We start from the raw sequence: 16575 nt of genomic DNA on the forward strand, positions 1-16575 counted from the left end.
GCAAAAAGAAAATTGTAAATTTGCACAAACATGTTTCAATATAATTGTGGTGTCATCAGTGGCTGTTTATTTTCTCTGTAAATGTATATTTTTTCACAGGATATAAATGATACTTACATATTTACAAAATTATAATATTCTTATACAACTACTTAATACTATTTAAGTCAAATCAATTTTGCTTAAAAAAAAAATTGGGCAAGGGGCTGGCTGTCATCAACCTGAAGGTTGGTTTGAACAACACAGTGCTTTACTAGACATGGTCTTGATGAAGGTGTATGCCATTGCCTTCCTCTGACCTTTGAACTGTTTGACCCAGTCAGTTATACGGGGACCTACAGTTTAACATGGATTACAAACCACAGTGAAACTTGACATTTTCCATATTAACGAACACTGTCAGAAGTGAAAGAAGTAATATATGACAGGTAAAAACCTTAGAACTGAATGATGATTTACCCAAGATCTGTAGATCTACAGACTAGCACCTGACTAATGAGTCACATTACACTTAACAGCACAAAAAACAATGATAGTTTTTGCTCTCCACACACCGATTGCAATTACTTTCTCAGAACACACAGTATAGAAGAATGTGAACCAAAACATATGATAAATTAAGCAAAAAAGCTGTATCTCATAGAAAGATTAAGGCTGCAGGACATTCTGTGGAAAAAATGCTGCTACTCAGCAGAATAACACACACAGGATGGACTGACAAATTGTGCAAGATGAACCTTCATATAAGATTTATCAAGTGGCTCTCTCTATACAGTATTAATGTACTGTATTAATATTAAGTTACTGTTATCAGCGCAAGGTATATTGGAGATACAAATTTTTTGTATCTCCAATACCTGAATAAAATTATCCAAATATGTATTTTATGAGACTAATAAAGTATGATGCAACAATAGCAATGTGTAAACACAAATATATTAATTGTATTTGCCTTGAAAGAAAAAGACAACCCTATTAATCACATTTTCTGCAAACATGGGAAAAAGAGAGAAAAATTTAGGTTTGTTCTACATGTGACTGGTTGCTAATACAATAATATGCAACAATATTATCTATCATAATCACAGAATATCTATCAATAAAAATGTGTGCAGCATTAATGAAATGGGGGGGGGGGGGAGGGGGGAATCTGAAATTAGTGTTGTACCACTAATAAAAACTTTAATGAGATGAAAAATGTACTTGCCATTAATGCAGGAGCATATGCCAAATTTCCTCCAATTGCTGTGAAATTAAATGGGCTTATGGCTGCTACAAAACCTTCCAGTCCTCTGAATCTGACACTATTTAGTGTCACCTTTGGGTCAACACTTATTGGCTGATATTTCAACATCTCTTTCAGATAATAGGTGTTAAAGCTGCAAAACAATAGCACCTATGATAATCCTGAAATACCAGCTTGAGAATAATACGTTACACGATTATTTGATGTAATGAGTGCAAGAAAACATACAATTTAATCACTGTGTAAAATTGCAAATCAAATTCTGCTAAAGCACGACACTGAGAGTCATTCTTACATCATAACAAATCTAATAGAAAGGTGCTGTCACATATGCACCTCCATCCTAATAATAATGACACACTTCACAGTTAGTGACATAGGAGTTTGTTAATTCTGATCAACAGCAAAATGTTGTTGGCATTATCATATAAACTATTTTCATTAAAGCGAAAGGGAGCAATTGACAGTAATCTGAACTGTAAAACCTTCTCCACATCACTCAGTAAGGAAGTATTACCCAGAAATAAGTCCACAAATGCAGTTGTATTTCTTGTTTCCGTCAATGTTTAGAATAAGTCTTTCCTACTTTTTAAATTGTGGAGTGTACAATGTAAGGCAGAAAAAAATAAAACTCAACATAAATTCCAATTTAAGTGCATTGGACAACATTTGTGCATTGCATTTTTAAAAGTAAAAGGTTCTGTGCCATACAGACTTTCATATTATTTTGGGAACCCTCAGACTCAGAGTTCACCAGAAGCTTGACAGACCATGTGCTGTATTTTCCGCTCATAACTATACTGTATTAACTTGCTGAAATAATACACAGGCTACAAAGAAAGAGGAGTTGTGTTTGCAAAACTTGAACCTTTTATAATGATTAATGTTTCTTTCACTGTAAAATGTTTACTTGGAACAGACATGCACAATGCAAATTTGTGCAAAAAGCTGTGTCAGGAATTAAAAATTAATCAATTACCTTGTCATTTTCATGCTTAAAGCCAATGGATCTTACAAGTAATTGGCTCGCCTGAACCTAAATGTGAAAATCTTCTAATGTTTGGTGCTCTGCAGTATGCAAGTATTTGTTGAAAGAAAACTCACTGTACACAATAAGTCACGTGTGGCTTTCTAATATTTTGTTATTTCACATGGGTAGGAAGGTAGCCAGAAAGCTATGATCATTCAGTATGTGTGTAAATTAAGTAACCAAGTGAAGTGGTTCATAACGACACAGATAAACAGCAGTAAAATAAATGTCCCGAAAGTGTAGTTTGTGCTCAAAACTTATTTATGGTGAAGTAGCAACCAATGGGAATGTTTAAATAGACATACATGTTTTGACAAATTGTATGAGTTACAACTACCCTCGATCTCCATCATGTTCTGTTGAACCATCAGTTAAATATAGGTCTTCACATCACAACCAGCAACAAAAGTTGCACAACTACTTTAACACCCACTCCCTGCTACACAAGGTTTGGCTAAATGAAGGACAACATGGAACACAAAAAAACCAACTGCTGCTGCTGCTGCTGCTGCTAAGGAGTTTGAAGCTGAGTTAAACAATATCAAATAGGATATAGTTGTTTTATCAGAAATGCAAAAGAATTAAAAAACAATTGCCATATTTTATTCCATAGGAACAGAGCAAGAAGGAAATTTGAGTAAAGTTTTTATCGTAAACAAGAAAATTAGAAATGATATTGCAAATATCAAAGGAATCTCAGTCTGAAGATTGTTATTTAAAAAATAACATAACATGCAGCAACGTGCTCACATTTGGATGAGGAGATAAAAACCACTGTGGAGTTACATAAACATATAAATGACAGAAAAGGCCATTTCAAGATGGTTAAGGGAAATTTTGAATGTAAAAGTATAGCGAATACTAAAAATAAATTATTTGGTGGGAAATTTTGGTTATTGTATCAGGAATGAAAGAGGTCATTAGTACATTAACTCCTCTAATTTTCCAAAACTGCAAGATGTTTGTCTTAAGACATTCTTTGACAAGAAAATTAATATAAAATGGTCTTGGCAAGGATAAAATGAAACTGACCCTATTTTATGATACAATGCATAAATTGTACAGTGTGTGATGGTTGTAGAACATTTCAAAATTTCAAGCGATTATACAACTATTAAGATGCAGTATGTAGAAAAGCCTCTGTGGAGATTGTAAAGAAGGATAAACAAACTACAAGATTTATAACTTACTTAGATAACACAGTTGGCAAGAACATTGTCTGAAAAAGACAGAAAGTTTGGGTATTGGATTCCTGGAGTGCATATGGTTGTAATCTGTTATGAAATTTCACTATGATTAATATACCTGGTGCTAACACATTATGATATGCCACAGAACACAATAGTTCCTTGGATTTGTAATGTGGATACTCATATAACTGCCTTAATCACCCTTCTCACAGTCAATGGAAAATGCAGGCAGAACAAGTACAGATTAGGTCCTTCTCCCCTTCAACACTTACTTCTAGCATTACAGTGGTTTCAGTGGCACACTACTCTTCTAATTTTTACTTATGTCATTTCCAGCATTGTTAGGAAGTGAAGTCACTAGCACAGTTTACAAGGTATATTATAGTTCCAGAGAAATCATTAGGTAATGTCTGAGTGAAATGGGTAAGGGGAGGGGGGGGGGGGGCGACAACAGAATACAAATAGCTAGCTTTGCAAGATGAAACAGTGAAGGCAGGAAAGAATAAAGTAGGTAAAATACAAGCCCTAGTAAAAACCCTTGGATACCGCAGGATATACTAAATTTATTGTTGGAACAAGAAAACATAAAAATGCATCAAATGAAGCAAGTAAAAGGAAATACAGAGATCTAAAAAATGAGACAGACAGAAAATGGCTACACAAGAATGGCTAGAGGACAAATGCAAGGTTGTAGAATCACAAATGACTAGGGGGACATGTATATACCACCTATAGAAAAATCAGACACATTTGAAGAAATGAGAAGCAGCTATATGAATATCAACAGCTCAGATGGCCTACATTTATAGCATTGGTATACCATTGGTGGATTTAGACTAATGTTGACTGGACTACATTCTTTGTAATTCTGAAGGTACTAGGGATAAAGTACAGGGAGCGGAAGGTTATTTATTATTTGTACGGAAACCAGACTGTGGGTATGAGTCCACAGACATGAAAGGGAAGCAATAGTTCAGAAGGGCATGAGACTGGGTTATAGCCCATCTCAGATGTTACTCAATCTCTGCATTGAGCAAGCTGCAAAGGAAACTAAAGAAATATTTGGGGAAGGATTTAAAGTTCAGATAGAAGAAATAAAAATTTTGGGGGTTTGTCGGTGGCACTGTAATTCTGTCAGAGAAGGCAAAGTACTTGGAATAGCAGCTGAACAGAATGGACAATGTCTTGAGAAGAAGATATAAAATGAACACCAACAAAAATAAAACAAGAGTAATGGAATGTAATTTAATTAAATCGTGCGATACTGAAAGAATAAGATTATGAAACAAGGCACTAAAAGTACTAAGTGAATTCTGCTATTTGGACAGCAAAATAATAGTTGATGGCTGAAGTACAAGGGATATAAAATGCAGACTGGCAATAACAAGAAAAGCATTTCTGAAAAAAGAAGTAATTTGTTAAAATCTAACATAAATTAAAGTTAAGAAGTCTTTCCTGAAGGTAGCTGTGTGGAGTGTAGCCTCGCATAGAAGTGAAATGAGGATGATAAGAAGTTCACACGAGAGAACAGAAGTTTTTGAAATGTGATGCTACAGAGGAATGCTGAAAATTAGATGGGTAAATCAGACAACAAATGACAAAGTACTGAATAAATTGGAGAAAAAGATATTTATAGCACAACATATCCTTAGGTGTTGAGGAATAGTTAATTTGCTAATGAAGGGAGTGAGTGTATGAGATCAAACTATTCTGCTTTGTATTTAATACTGATGGATGGATATGGTGTTATGGGCGCTCAACAGTGTAGTCTTTAGCGCCCGAACGGAAACAACAACGGACGAGTGTCACTAAAATGCAGCAAGTGCAGAAATAGGATTAAAATTATAGGTGAAAGTCTACAGAAGCAGTTTGCACGTCAACAGTAGCAAAGAGGAAAGCAGCACATAATGAGGAGAACTGCAAGAGAACGGAGGGGAAGGGGTAAAATGAAAGACATAGCGCATGTTTGGAACTGGCCTATTACAAGAATAAAAAAGGAGTGGTAAGCCACTCAGCAACACACTAAAAAGTCCAACCTAAAATTCTTGGCTGAAGCCCAGAAACATCACAGTACCTTAAAACTTTCTTGACACTCGCCTCGTCATCGGCTAAAATCGGGGGCAGATCCCCACTAATACTAAAGGAGAACAAAATTACAATAATTTCTTATAACTCAAAATAGCGAGAACCTAAGCATTTAAAAGATGAATGTTCTAATAGTTTTCAAAACTTTGTTTAAATTTAACAAGAAAATCTCCAAAAATATGGTACTGACAAATTGGATTCACACAAACTACTATCCACACATTGATTCTTGCTCAGTAACTTTACGCTTCTGCATAAGATGCTAACAGTGTTTTGGGCCAAATTTCTAAACATTCATGTAACCCAAACATGTTTCAAAATGCAGATTGCATTCAAGATCTTACACCAGTCATTTCAGAGACTGCTATTACCTTGGTACCTCTATAAGGAGAAAATGACTGCAGTACTTCAAGAATAAATGATTTGTCGCAACCACTAATTAGTTTAGATTCAATACATACACCAGAAAACGGAAAATCAAATGAAACATTTAAGCTTCAACCCCTTAAGTGAGATTTTTCTATTATGTTATGAAGGCTATTCAGAAAGTAGGGAATGTTTCCATCTGATGGCGCTAGATGCGTGCCGATCGCATATATGTACATGCTCAGCAGCTCAGTCAGCGTCCATCCGTGACAGCGGGAACATCTCTGCGCGTCTGGTTTATTCAATATTCGAATTTGAAATGTGCACCACCACCACCACCACCACCACCACCACCACCACCATCATCATTTAAGACTGATTATGCCTTTCAGCGTTCAGTCTGGAGCATAGTCCCCCTTATAAAATTCCTCCATGATCCCCTATTCAGTGCTAACATTGGTGCCTCTTCTGATGTTAAGCCTATTACTTCAAAATCATTCTTAACCGAATCCAGGTACCTTCTCCTTCGTCTACCCCGCCTCCTCCTACACTCTACTGCTGAACCCATGAGTCTCTTTGGTAACCTTGCTTCTCCCATGCGTGTAACATGACCCCACCATCTAAGCCTGTTCGCCCTGACTGTTACATCTATAGAGTTCATTCCCAGTTTTTCTTTGATTTCCTCATTGTGGACACCCTCCTGCCATTGTTCCCATCTACTAGTACCTGCAATCATCCTAGCTACTTTCATATCCGTAACCTCAACCTTATTGATAAGGTAACCTGAATCCACCCAGCTTTCGCTCCCATACAACAAAGTTGGTCGAAAGATTGAACGGTGCACAGATAACTTAGTCTTGGTACTGACTTCCTTCTTGCAGAAGAGGGTAGATCGTAGCTGAGTGCTCACTGCATTAGCTTTGCTACACCTCGCTTCCAGTTCTTTCACTATGTTGCCATCCTGTGAGAATATGCATCCTAAGTACTTGAAACCGTCCACCTGTTCTAACTTTGTTCCTCCTATTTGGCACTCAATCCATTTATATCTCCTTCCCACTGACATTACTTTTGTTTTGGAGATGCTAATCTTCATACCATAGTCCTTACATTTATGATCTAGCTCTGAAATATTACTTTGCAAACTTTCAATAGAATCTGCCATCACAACTAAGTCATCCGCATATGCGAGACTGCTTATTTTGTGTTCACCTATCTTAATCTCACCCAGCCAGTCTATTGTTTTCAACATATGATCCATAAATACTATGAAAAACAGTGGAGACAGGTTGCAGCCTTGTCTTACCCCTGAAACTACTCTGAACCATGAACTCAATTTACCATCAACTCTAACTGCTGCCTGACTATCTATGTAAAGACCTTTAATTGCTTGCAAAAGTTTGCCTCCTATTCCATAATCACGTAGAACAGACAATAACTTCCTCCTAGGACCCCGGTCATATGCCTTTTCTAGATCTATAAAACATAGATACAATTCCCTATTCCACTCGTAACACTTCTCCATTATTTGCCATAAGCTAAAGATCTGGTCCTGACAATCTCTAAGAGGCCTAAACCCACACTGATTTTCATCCAATTTGTCCTCAACTAATACTCGCACTTTCCTTTCAACAATACCTGAGAAGATTTTACCCACAACACTGATCAAAGAGATACCTCTTGTAGTTGTTACAATCTTTTCTGTTTCCATGTTTAAAGATTGGTGTGATTACTGCTTTCGTCCAGTCTGATGGAACCTGTCCAGACTCCCACGCCATTTCAATTATCCTGTGTAGCCATTTAAGACCTGACATTCCACTGTTTTTGATGAGTTCCGACTTAATTTCATCCACCCCAGCCGCTTTATTGCACTGCAATCTATTGACCATTTTCTCCACTTCCTCAAATGTGATCCTATTTCCATCATCATTCCTGTCCCATTGTACATCAAAATCTGTAACATTACTGATCGTATTTTCACCTACATTGAGCAACTCCTCAAAATATTCCCTCCATCTGCCAAGGCATCAACAGGATTCACCAGCAGTTTTCCTGACCTGTCCAAAATACTTGTCATTTCCTTCTTACCTCCCTTTCGAAGACTGCTAATTACACTCCAGAATGGTTTTCCAGCAGCTTGACCCAAGGTTTCCAACCTGTTTCCAAAGTCTTCCCAAGATTTCTTCTTGGATGCTGTAATTATCTGTTTGGCTTTGTTTCTTTCTTCAACGTAACTTTCTCTGTCTACCTGAGTTCTAGTATGTAGCCATTTTTGATAAGCCTTCTTTTTCCTTTTACAGGCTGCCTTAACTGTGTCATTCCACCAAGCTGTTTGCTTCATCCTACCTTTACACACTACTGTTCCAAGACATTCTTTGGCCACTTCTAGTACTGTGTCCCTGTACCTTGTCCATTCCTTTTCCAGTGTCTGCAATTGACTACATTCAACTAACTGGTACCTTTCTGAGATCACTGTTATGTACTTGTGCCTGATTTCCTTATCCTGAAGTTTCTCCACTCTTATCCTCCTACATATGGACCTGACCTCCTGCACTTTCGGCCTCACGATACCAATTTCACTGCAGATTAAATAGTGATCAGTGTCATCAAAGAATCCCCTGAATACACGTGTGTCCCTCACAGCCTTCCTGAATTCCTGATCTGTTATTATATAATCAATTACAGATCTGGTTCCCCTGCCTTCCCAAGTATACCGGTGAATGTTCTTATGTTTAAAAAAGGAGTTTGTGATTACTAAGCCCATACTGGCACAGAAATCCAAGAGTTGTTTCCCGTTCCTGTTGGCCTCCATATCCTCTCCAAATTTACCCATAACCTTTTCATACCCTTCTGTTCGATTTCCAATCCTGGCATTAAAATCATCCATGAGCAGAACACTGCCCTTGTCCTTTACTCTAACAACTACATCACTGAGTGCGTCATAAAAACTATCCATCTTATCTTGATCTGTCCCTTCACAATGTGAATATACTGACACAATCCTAATTTTCTTGCTAGACACTGTCAAATCCATCCACATCAGTCATTCGTTTACATACCTTATTGCAACTACGCTGGGTTCCATTTCTTTCCTGATGAAAAACCCTGCACCCCATTGTGCTATTCCTGCTTTGACTCCTGACAGGTAGACCTTGTATTCTCCCACTTCCTCTTCTTTCTCACCCCTTACCCGAATGTCACTAACAGCTAAAATGTCCAACCCCATCTTACTTGCCGCCTCTGCCAGCTCTACCTTCTTCCCAAAGTAGCCCCCATTGATATTAATAGCTCCCCATCTCGTTACCATTCGTTTGCTGAGTCGTATCTTAGGAGTCCCTGGTTTGTCAATTAGAGGTGGGACTCCGTCACCTCCAAGGTCCGAGGCATTTTGCTCTGATTGTTGCCAGAATCATATTTATAGTACCAGGGAAGCAGGTTGCTAGTGTTACTTGCCCCAGGTCCCATTGAGTTTTACCCCTAACGGTTGAGGGACTAACCGGTGGATTTGGTAGTCTTTGCCGTCTGAGCACAAAGGTGGCCACGACTCGGAATACTGGCCACTCATACGTTGCCCGTGGTTCATGAACTAGGACATGATACCAGGAACCCACATCATGAACCAACGATTGTGCATTGCAATCGAAAATCCTGCCAGTTGTGAGGTGCAGTCTGTGATATGGTTTTTATTAGCAAAAAACCTAAAACCTATAGAAATTTATCGTGAACTGTGCAAAGTGTACAGAAACAACGTAATGAGTGAATGTTCCATCTGGAATTGGTGCATTCGGTTTAAAAATGGCTGAACCAACATTCATGATGAAGAGAAGAGTGGATGCTCGAGCATTGTGACTGACGATCTTTTCACTCAACTTGGTGACATGATTCATGAAAACCATCACTTCACAATAACGGAGCTTTCACTTTCTTTTCCTCAAGTTTCATGGACTTTGTTGTTTGAAATTGTCACTCAAAAGCTAGGCTACCACAAATTTTGTGCATGATAGGTGCCCAAAATGCTTACATAGCACCATAAAGAACACAGAATGGGGGCAACGTTGACATTTCTGGAGTCCTACCACAAACATGTTGATTCGTTACTGGATTTAATCATAACCAGTGACGAGACTTGGGTGAAACACGTCAATTACGAGACAAAATTACAGTCTATGGAGTGAGGGCCCACAAGGTCCTCCCAAAAACGAAGAAAATGTTTGCAAACCTTGTCAGCAAGGAAGTTGATGGCTACAGTGTTTTGTGATAGGTAAGGTGTGCTGCTTATTGATTTTTTCAAACGTGGAGCAACCATAAATTCTGCCCGGTACTGTCAAACTTTGCACAGCTTAGAAGAGCAGTTCAAAACATATGCCAAGGAAAGCTGACATCCAAAATTTTGTTTCTGCACGACAATGCCCGACCTCACACGGAAAACCACACTGAATAACTCCTTAATTCATTCAAACGGGAAATTTTCCCCTCACCCGCTCTACAGCCCCGATCTTGTACCAAGCGACTTCCACTTGTTTCCCAAGATGAAGAACTGGCTTGCAACGCAGTGCTTTGATGATGACGCGGAACTCCAGGCGGGCATGACTCACTGCCTGAAGTCTCAGGCACCAGAATTTTACGATGAAGGTCTTTCAAACCTTGTCCACCACTATGAAAAGTGCCTCAATGTGTTTGGTGACTATGTGGAAAAGTAATATGTCAGTCACTCTTTCAGATGTATATAATAAAATGTATTTCTTCTACTTAGTTTTTTTTTAATGACAGAACATTCCGTACTTTCTGAATAGCCCTCATATCTTACAGTCACATGAAAACTTTACAGATCAGTCACAAGCCATCAGAAATTCTGCAGCATCAGAATCTTTTATCAATTTCTACGTAGGGCCACCACAACTTGCAACAAAAATTTGCAACTTGCGACAAGAATGAGGCATGCTCTCTCAAGTTGCATATTTTCAAATATTTAAAGTAGTTAGTCCGCCAAAACATAACTGATTACCCTACAGAAGTACGCCATATGACTTTCATAGCACAGTACTTACTTAAAGAAGTCTGCTAATTCACAAGCTGAGTCAATTTCAGCTTGAACCACTGTTTTGGATTGACCCAACATAGTAACTGCATTAAGATCAAATCTATACTTTGTTGCAATCATTTCTGCTGCTCTCTGAAAGATTTTTATTTTCTCTTGCCAAGGAACCTGTGCCCATTTCTTTTGTGCTTGCAAAGCAGTGTCTATCGCATTATCTAACAATTTCTGGAATGAGAATAATTTTTTTAACAAAAAATAAAAGAAAATGGTCATTTATGACATAACTGCATAATTAACTTGCAAAAGAAAATATAACTAACCTTATCTGCCTGGTACACTTTAGCCAGCTTCTGATGTCTGTTGTGTGGCTGCAAAAGACAGGTATTAATGACAGACATTAATTATTGGCCATAAGGAACTACATATTATTATCAAAAGTTAAAAAATTGCACATATTTCCCTGTAGGACTACAATACAATATCAAGCTTATTCCATATCCCGCACATTCCTCAAACTATTAGCCAGATACATTTCCAGTCAAGTATGTGTCCAGTCGATCTTATCTCCATATTTATTCATCGAGAAGCTTCCATCACCATATTTGTCCAGCAAAAATCTTGGTATAGTACAAAAGTGACAGATAGATACTTCTACTTTAACTTACAACAAAAGCGTATGCTTTCATGGTGACCTGACATTTATACACATGGTATCTGAACTGGACATGGGTGCACAGACACCACTGCAAACAGGCCCATGCTGAGGGCACATGTGAGTTCTCCTATCCCTGCAGAATCTATCTTCTGCCTTTGAGAAAAAGCCTTTTGCTCAGCCCATGATCGAACGTGCTAGCTGTTGTGACAGTATCATTTCACTCAATTAGCATCATAAAGAAAAAACTACTATTGAACAGGTGTCAAATAGGTTATGATATGTCAACAGTCTACTCTGTTCACACAGCTCCCTTCAACACAGCTCACTCATGTTCAACAATAGAGTTTTTGTTGCTACTTTGCTGTGGTATTCGAGTATCTCAGATGCCACCAAGCAAGTGCTGAACCAAATATACTATTTGACTGAAAGCTTCTGATTTTTGACGATCTCTGCCAACTGAGGGCTGGAGTGTCACTGCTTCAAAGTATCTGATAGAATGGTAGATGAATTGGCATGCAGATCTCTCACATAACTCATAATTTCACCTTACTTTACATTCCTGTTGGGAATGCCTTAAATGAGAACTCTGTGTCTTATTTTGAAAAATATACCTCAGATTTGGTGTCACATATAGCAGAAATATCACTACAGATGAGCTATTGAATGAAACAGCAGCTTTAAAGTTCCAGTAGAAAGAGTTGATGAGCGCTGATACAGCTTCTTATTTGCATGTTTTGAAGGGTCCCCCCCCCCCCCCCCCCCCAAGAGAGTAGCTTATGAGATACTTATCTAAACAATGAAATAGCTTTGGTGTTATTTATGATAATTCAATTGACTGGAGCATTCTGTGACCACTATTTCAGCAAATTAAAGGTGATAAAAAGCTACTTAAGATTGAGTGTATGTTAAGCAAGACTGTGAAATTCAGTTTTGTCAACAGAATACGACACAGCTGCTACAGTTGGCTTCAATGACATATTCAAGGGGTTTTCTTTGCTCAAATTAAGAAAATAAAAAGTAAAATTACAATAAAAACACAATTCTTGGAAAGGTATGTGTTCCCCACACTTAAGTACAGCCCTGTATCTTTTATTTCCAATTAATAATTTAAGCACTAATAATTTATGAGGGGGCAAGTAAAATATGTTCTTTATTATACATCATACTAAAGTATAGTAGATGCCATGAACATTAAGACATATATTTAGCTTTACTTCCAATTTCTTTATACAGTTTATACAATGTTTTATTAATTTCCTACAATGATACATCTAATTTGTAGGGTGCAATATTTTTCCATTTATGTAAATAATTTACGCAATATTTTTCAGTAACACTTCTTTTTTATTAGACCTATTTTTGGAATTATAGAATTTCATAAGTATGTCTAGTTTATTCCGGAGGAGCTGGGGGAGGGGAAGGGGAAGTGGCAGCTTTGGCAGTTCTGTCAGAGGGTTGAGCATCACCTCACTATGGCTCTCATGGACACTAATCCAGCCATAATTAATTCTTTCTGTTATTGACAGACAGGAAACAGCATCAGAACATTGTATCTGTGTGTTCTTGTGTGCTACGAACAAGCACTTATGTTCAGCTATCAGGTTCCAGTTCTTATTTGTAAGCTTATCCGTTACACAATTGGCTTGTTATTTCTATTGATTTGATTGCTAAAACGTTACATACTTATTTCTTGGTTTGTCTCTATCCTTTATTTTATTGTTTACGATAAAAGAAAGTCCAAGTGTAAAAGACGTATTAACTCCATTGGAAGAAGAAATTCAATAAAGTGAGTTCACAGCAAGAAGCCTCAAATACCATTGCAGTAATTGTAGTTGTGGTAAAAAATGACAAGACGTGTCAGAAAGGTAAATGTACCAGCACTCCTAAATTCATCATCATCATCATCATCATCATCCTCCAACAAAATCAAGATCTTTCTATGTATGAAAAATGTGATGTTACAGTAGAAAGTGGTGAGAATTTATATGCTGCAGTTTAGCAAGAGCAAAGTATGATCCACATCTGTAACCCAAATTACTGTTGAAGCTATACAAATTGCATTTATCATAGTAATATTGGCACATGATCATCACACAGTGACAGTATTTGCATGGAAATAATTGAGCAAGTGCTGTAATTCATCCCCACTCATTTAGACGATTTTTACCCAAGCAATACATATGTAGCAATGAAACCATTTACAGTGTGTACATATTAGGCCAACTCATTAACGTCTCCACTGTTTGCCACCAGCTTTGTTGCAGAATTTCTGTAAGAGGGTTGTGTTAACTGAATACCCTATATTCAGTAAAGATTATTACAATGTCGTAAGGATCTTATAAGCTCAACCAATGTTTCAGAATAATTTGTGCTAATAATTTGTGAAGAGTCCTGTTCACTGATTTAGTTTTTCAGTATTTCACCAATGAATTGAGTTCTATCAAATGTCCATATCTGTTCTCAAACCACTGATACAAAACTGATATTTTCAATGAAACAGAATATTTAAAACTTTCCGGTACTGCAGATTACCTGTAACCTTAATGTAAGAAAGCTTCATAATAAATGTATCAGGACTCGTGTTTTTATCAAAGCAAATCACTTACAATAATGGTCCAGTGAGACACACGTAAGGTCACTTCCTTTCAGTGATCATACTACAATGAAAACATGTTTCATAATCTTCATTAATAAACTTATTTCTTGTTACTAATCAATTTGCAATTAAGAGTTGACATATACTGCTTACGTAGTTAAGTCCAAGAAATATAACCAGTGGTCCTGACATTCAGATCAAAATTTTCAAACGAATTACATAAAACACGTATGTAGGGAAATACAATCAAGAAATTCTGTTAATCCTTGTGAAAATACGTTAAACTTTTTGTGCCTTTTTAGTCTCTGCTTCTCAAGACTGCTTACTGTAATATTGAGTTACCAATTCAAAACCAAACATAAATATAAAATTCCTGTAAGGCAATTTATTTCAGAAAGTATTTCTCTTTCATTTTATTGCCATCAATTCATATGAGCATAATTCAGGAGCACCTGAGCTGTAATCAGTGAGAATAAAAATGTCATCATCGTGAAGCCCTGATGCACTTCCTTTCCGCTGGCTATCATATTACCATTTCAATCAACCCAATTTGTTACATTTTGTAATTATCTATGTAATGGTCTTTTTAGTAAACCCATTGGATGTGCAAATGGGCAAGGCCAAATATCACAGACCAGCCATAAGAGGTTCTGTAACAGGATAAATATAGGACTGCCCGGTGGCAGTCTTGGCTCAGTTTTCTGTTATCTGACCTGCCTCTGCAAGTGGGATTGTGCAGTGCTATGGCTGTTTATTTTGTGTTTAGTGCTATGATCCAAAAACTTGTGGTTTCTGCCAATTCTTGTCCATATGGGACTTTTATTACCAAATAAGTATTATCTGACTAAATCACACTTTGACTTTATTAAGTTATCTGGAACTATCTCATTAATTTCCATTGTGGTTCAGATGAATATTTCACCAAGAATTATTACTGTTTGGTTCATGGACTAACAAGTAATTTTACATTGTTTTTACAGAAATTACCTGTGTTAATAAACATTGTTGGCTCTCAGTGAAGGCTACAACAATATTATTAAAACAAAATATTTTTGTAAACCTTTTACTCATCAATTTAAATTCATTAATCAAAGTTCTTCCATATTTCTGTGTCAGATCTACTTGTTTGTAATTTGTATGCTGGCGGAAAATACAAATTGGAATATATGTTAACGATGACACAGCGCCATCCAAGGTGGTTCAGTTCATGCTGTATAAGCAGTTTCTTTGTCAAAGTCTACAGCAATCCTATTTATTTACTTATTTACTGCTCCTGTAAATCTAAGCCTGTATGGTGTACAAAAGATAATGAATCATTCCTTAAGTACCACACACAAGTTTTTCCTCCATGTATCAATTTAGTAAAGGTTAATATTACACAATATCTTATTAGCCTATACACTTTACAAAAACAGTCTTAATTTGTCTGCAGTTTTCATTTTCTTGAAACTCCCTTATGTGTAGAAGCAGTGCTTCACCAAGTAATCCTTCTCTGTTGATTTGAAATTGTTTCTGTCTATTATTATTTTTGTGGATTTAGGTAATGCATTAACAGTTTGGTGTCATGGTGGATTATGCATTTCTTTAATAGTGCTGTTTCTTTTCTGTTGTACATGTACATCACATATTTGTCTTGCATGGTAGCTATGTACAGATTCATAAGGACGATGCATGGACTGCTACTGTTTGATTTTTCTTTTATAATTATTACATTTTCTAGTATGTAAATACATGGATGTGGCAGTATTTTATTTTTCTTAAGTAGTGGCTTCCATCATGGTCTTTGATCTATCCCTTCCATTAGTCTAGAAACCTTTTTCTGTAATTTAAATTATTTCAAACTTGGTCCCTAATTTCCCCAAAATACTACACAATATTTTATTACTGAGTGAATATAAACAAAATATATGGTCCTGAGATTATCATATGATTATGAAACATGTTTTGCCCAGTTTTCTGTTTATGTAGCCTACATGTGTATCCCATTTCATATTCTGTTGTATGCATACACAAAGAAATTTTGCACACACTGCTTTGCCATTTGTTTAGCCATTTATTTCAGAATGTGGATTAGCTAATGTCCTATTCTTGGTGGTGAACACGTCCACTTCAACAGTTTTTTTCCCAGATTTATCATCAAGATGTTTGGATCAAAGTATTCTGCTATAGTCTTTGTGAATGCTTTACTGTTGTTTTCATATATAGTTCACCATTGCCATTTGAGTTTACATATTATCATTTTGTCATTTGGAGATAGTGAGTGGAATTGTGGGCACTAGAAAATGAAGTGCAAAGTGGAGAAATCGGAATATTTCCAATGTATTCTCCTGTTTAAGTTCAATACAGAGATGACAGCACCAGAGGCAGCCAGA

The 16575-nt window shown here is 36.9% G+C and overlaps 1 protein-coding gene across 1 annotated transcript in view; it reads right to left on the reverse strand.

Annotated features, from left to right (window-relative positions):
- LOC126248786 (delta-1-pyrroline-5-carboxylate dehydrogenase, mitochondrial) overlaps positions 1 to 16575 on the reverse strand; it is a 143607-nt gene that overhangs the window by 104131 nt on the left and 22901 nt on the right. Inside the window, exons 4-6 of the mRNA XM_049950165.1 lie at positions 11273 to 11320; positions 10963 to 11177; positions 1208 to 1379 (exon numbers count right to left, since the gene is read on the reverse strand). Of these exons, the coding sequence (XP_049806122.1) occupies positions 1208 to 1379; positions 10963 to 11177; positions 11273 to 11320 (435 nt within the window). The remainder of the gene's footprint in view (positions 1 to 1207; positions 1380 to 10962; positions 11178 to 11272; positions 11321 to 16575) is intronic.

The sequence above is a fragment of the Schistocerca nitens genome, chromosome 3, assembly GCF_023898315.1.
Source record: "Schistocerca nitens isolate TAMUIC-IGC-003100 chromosome 3, iqSchNite1.1, whole genome shotgun sequence".
Lineage (NCBI taxonomy): Eukaryota > Metazoa > Arthropoda > Insecta > Orthoptera > Acrididae > Schistocerca > Schistocerca nitens.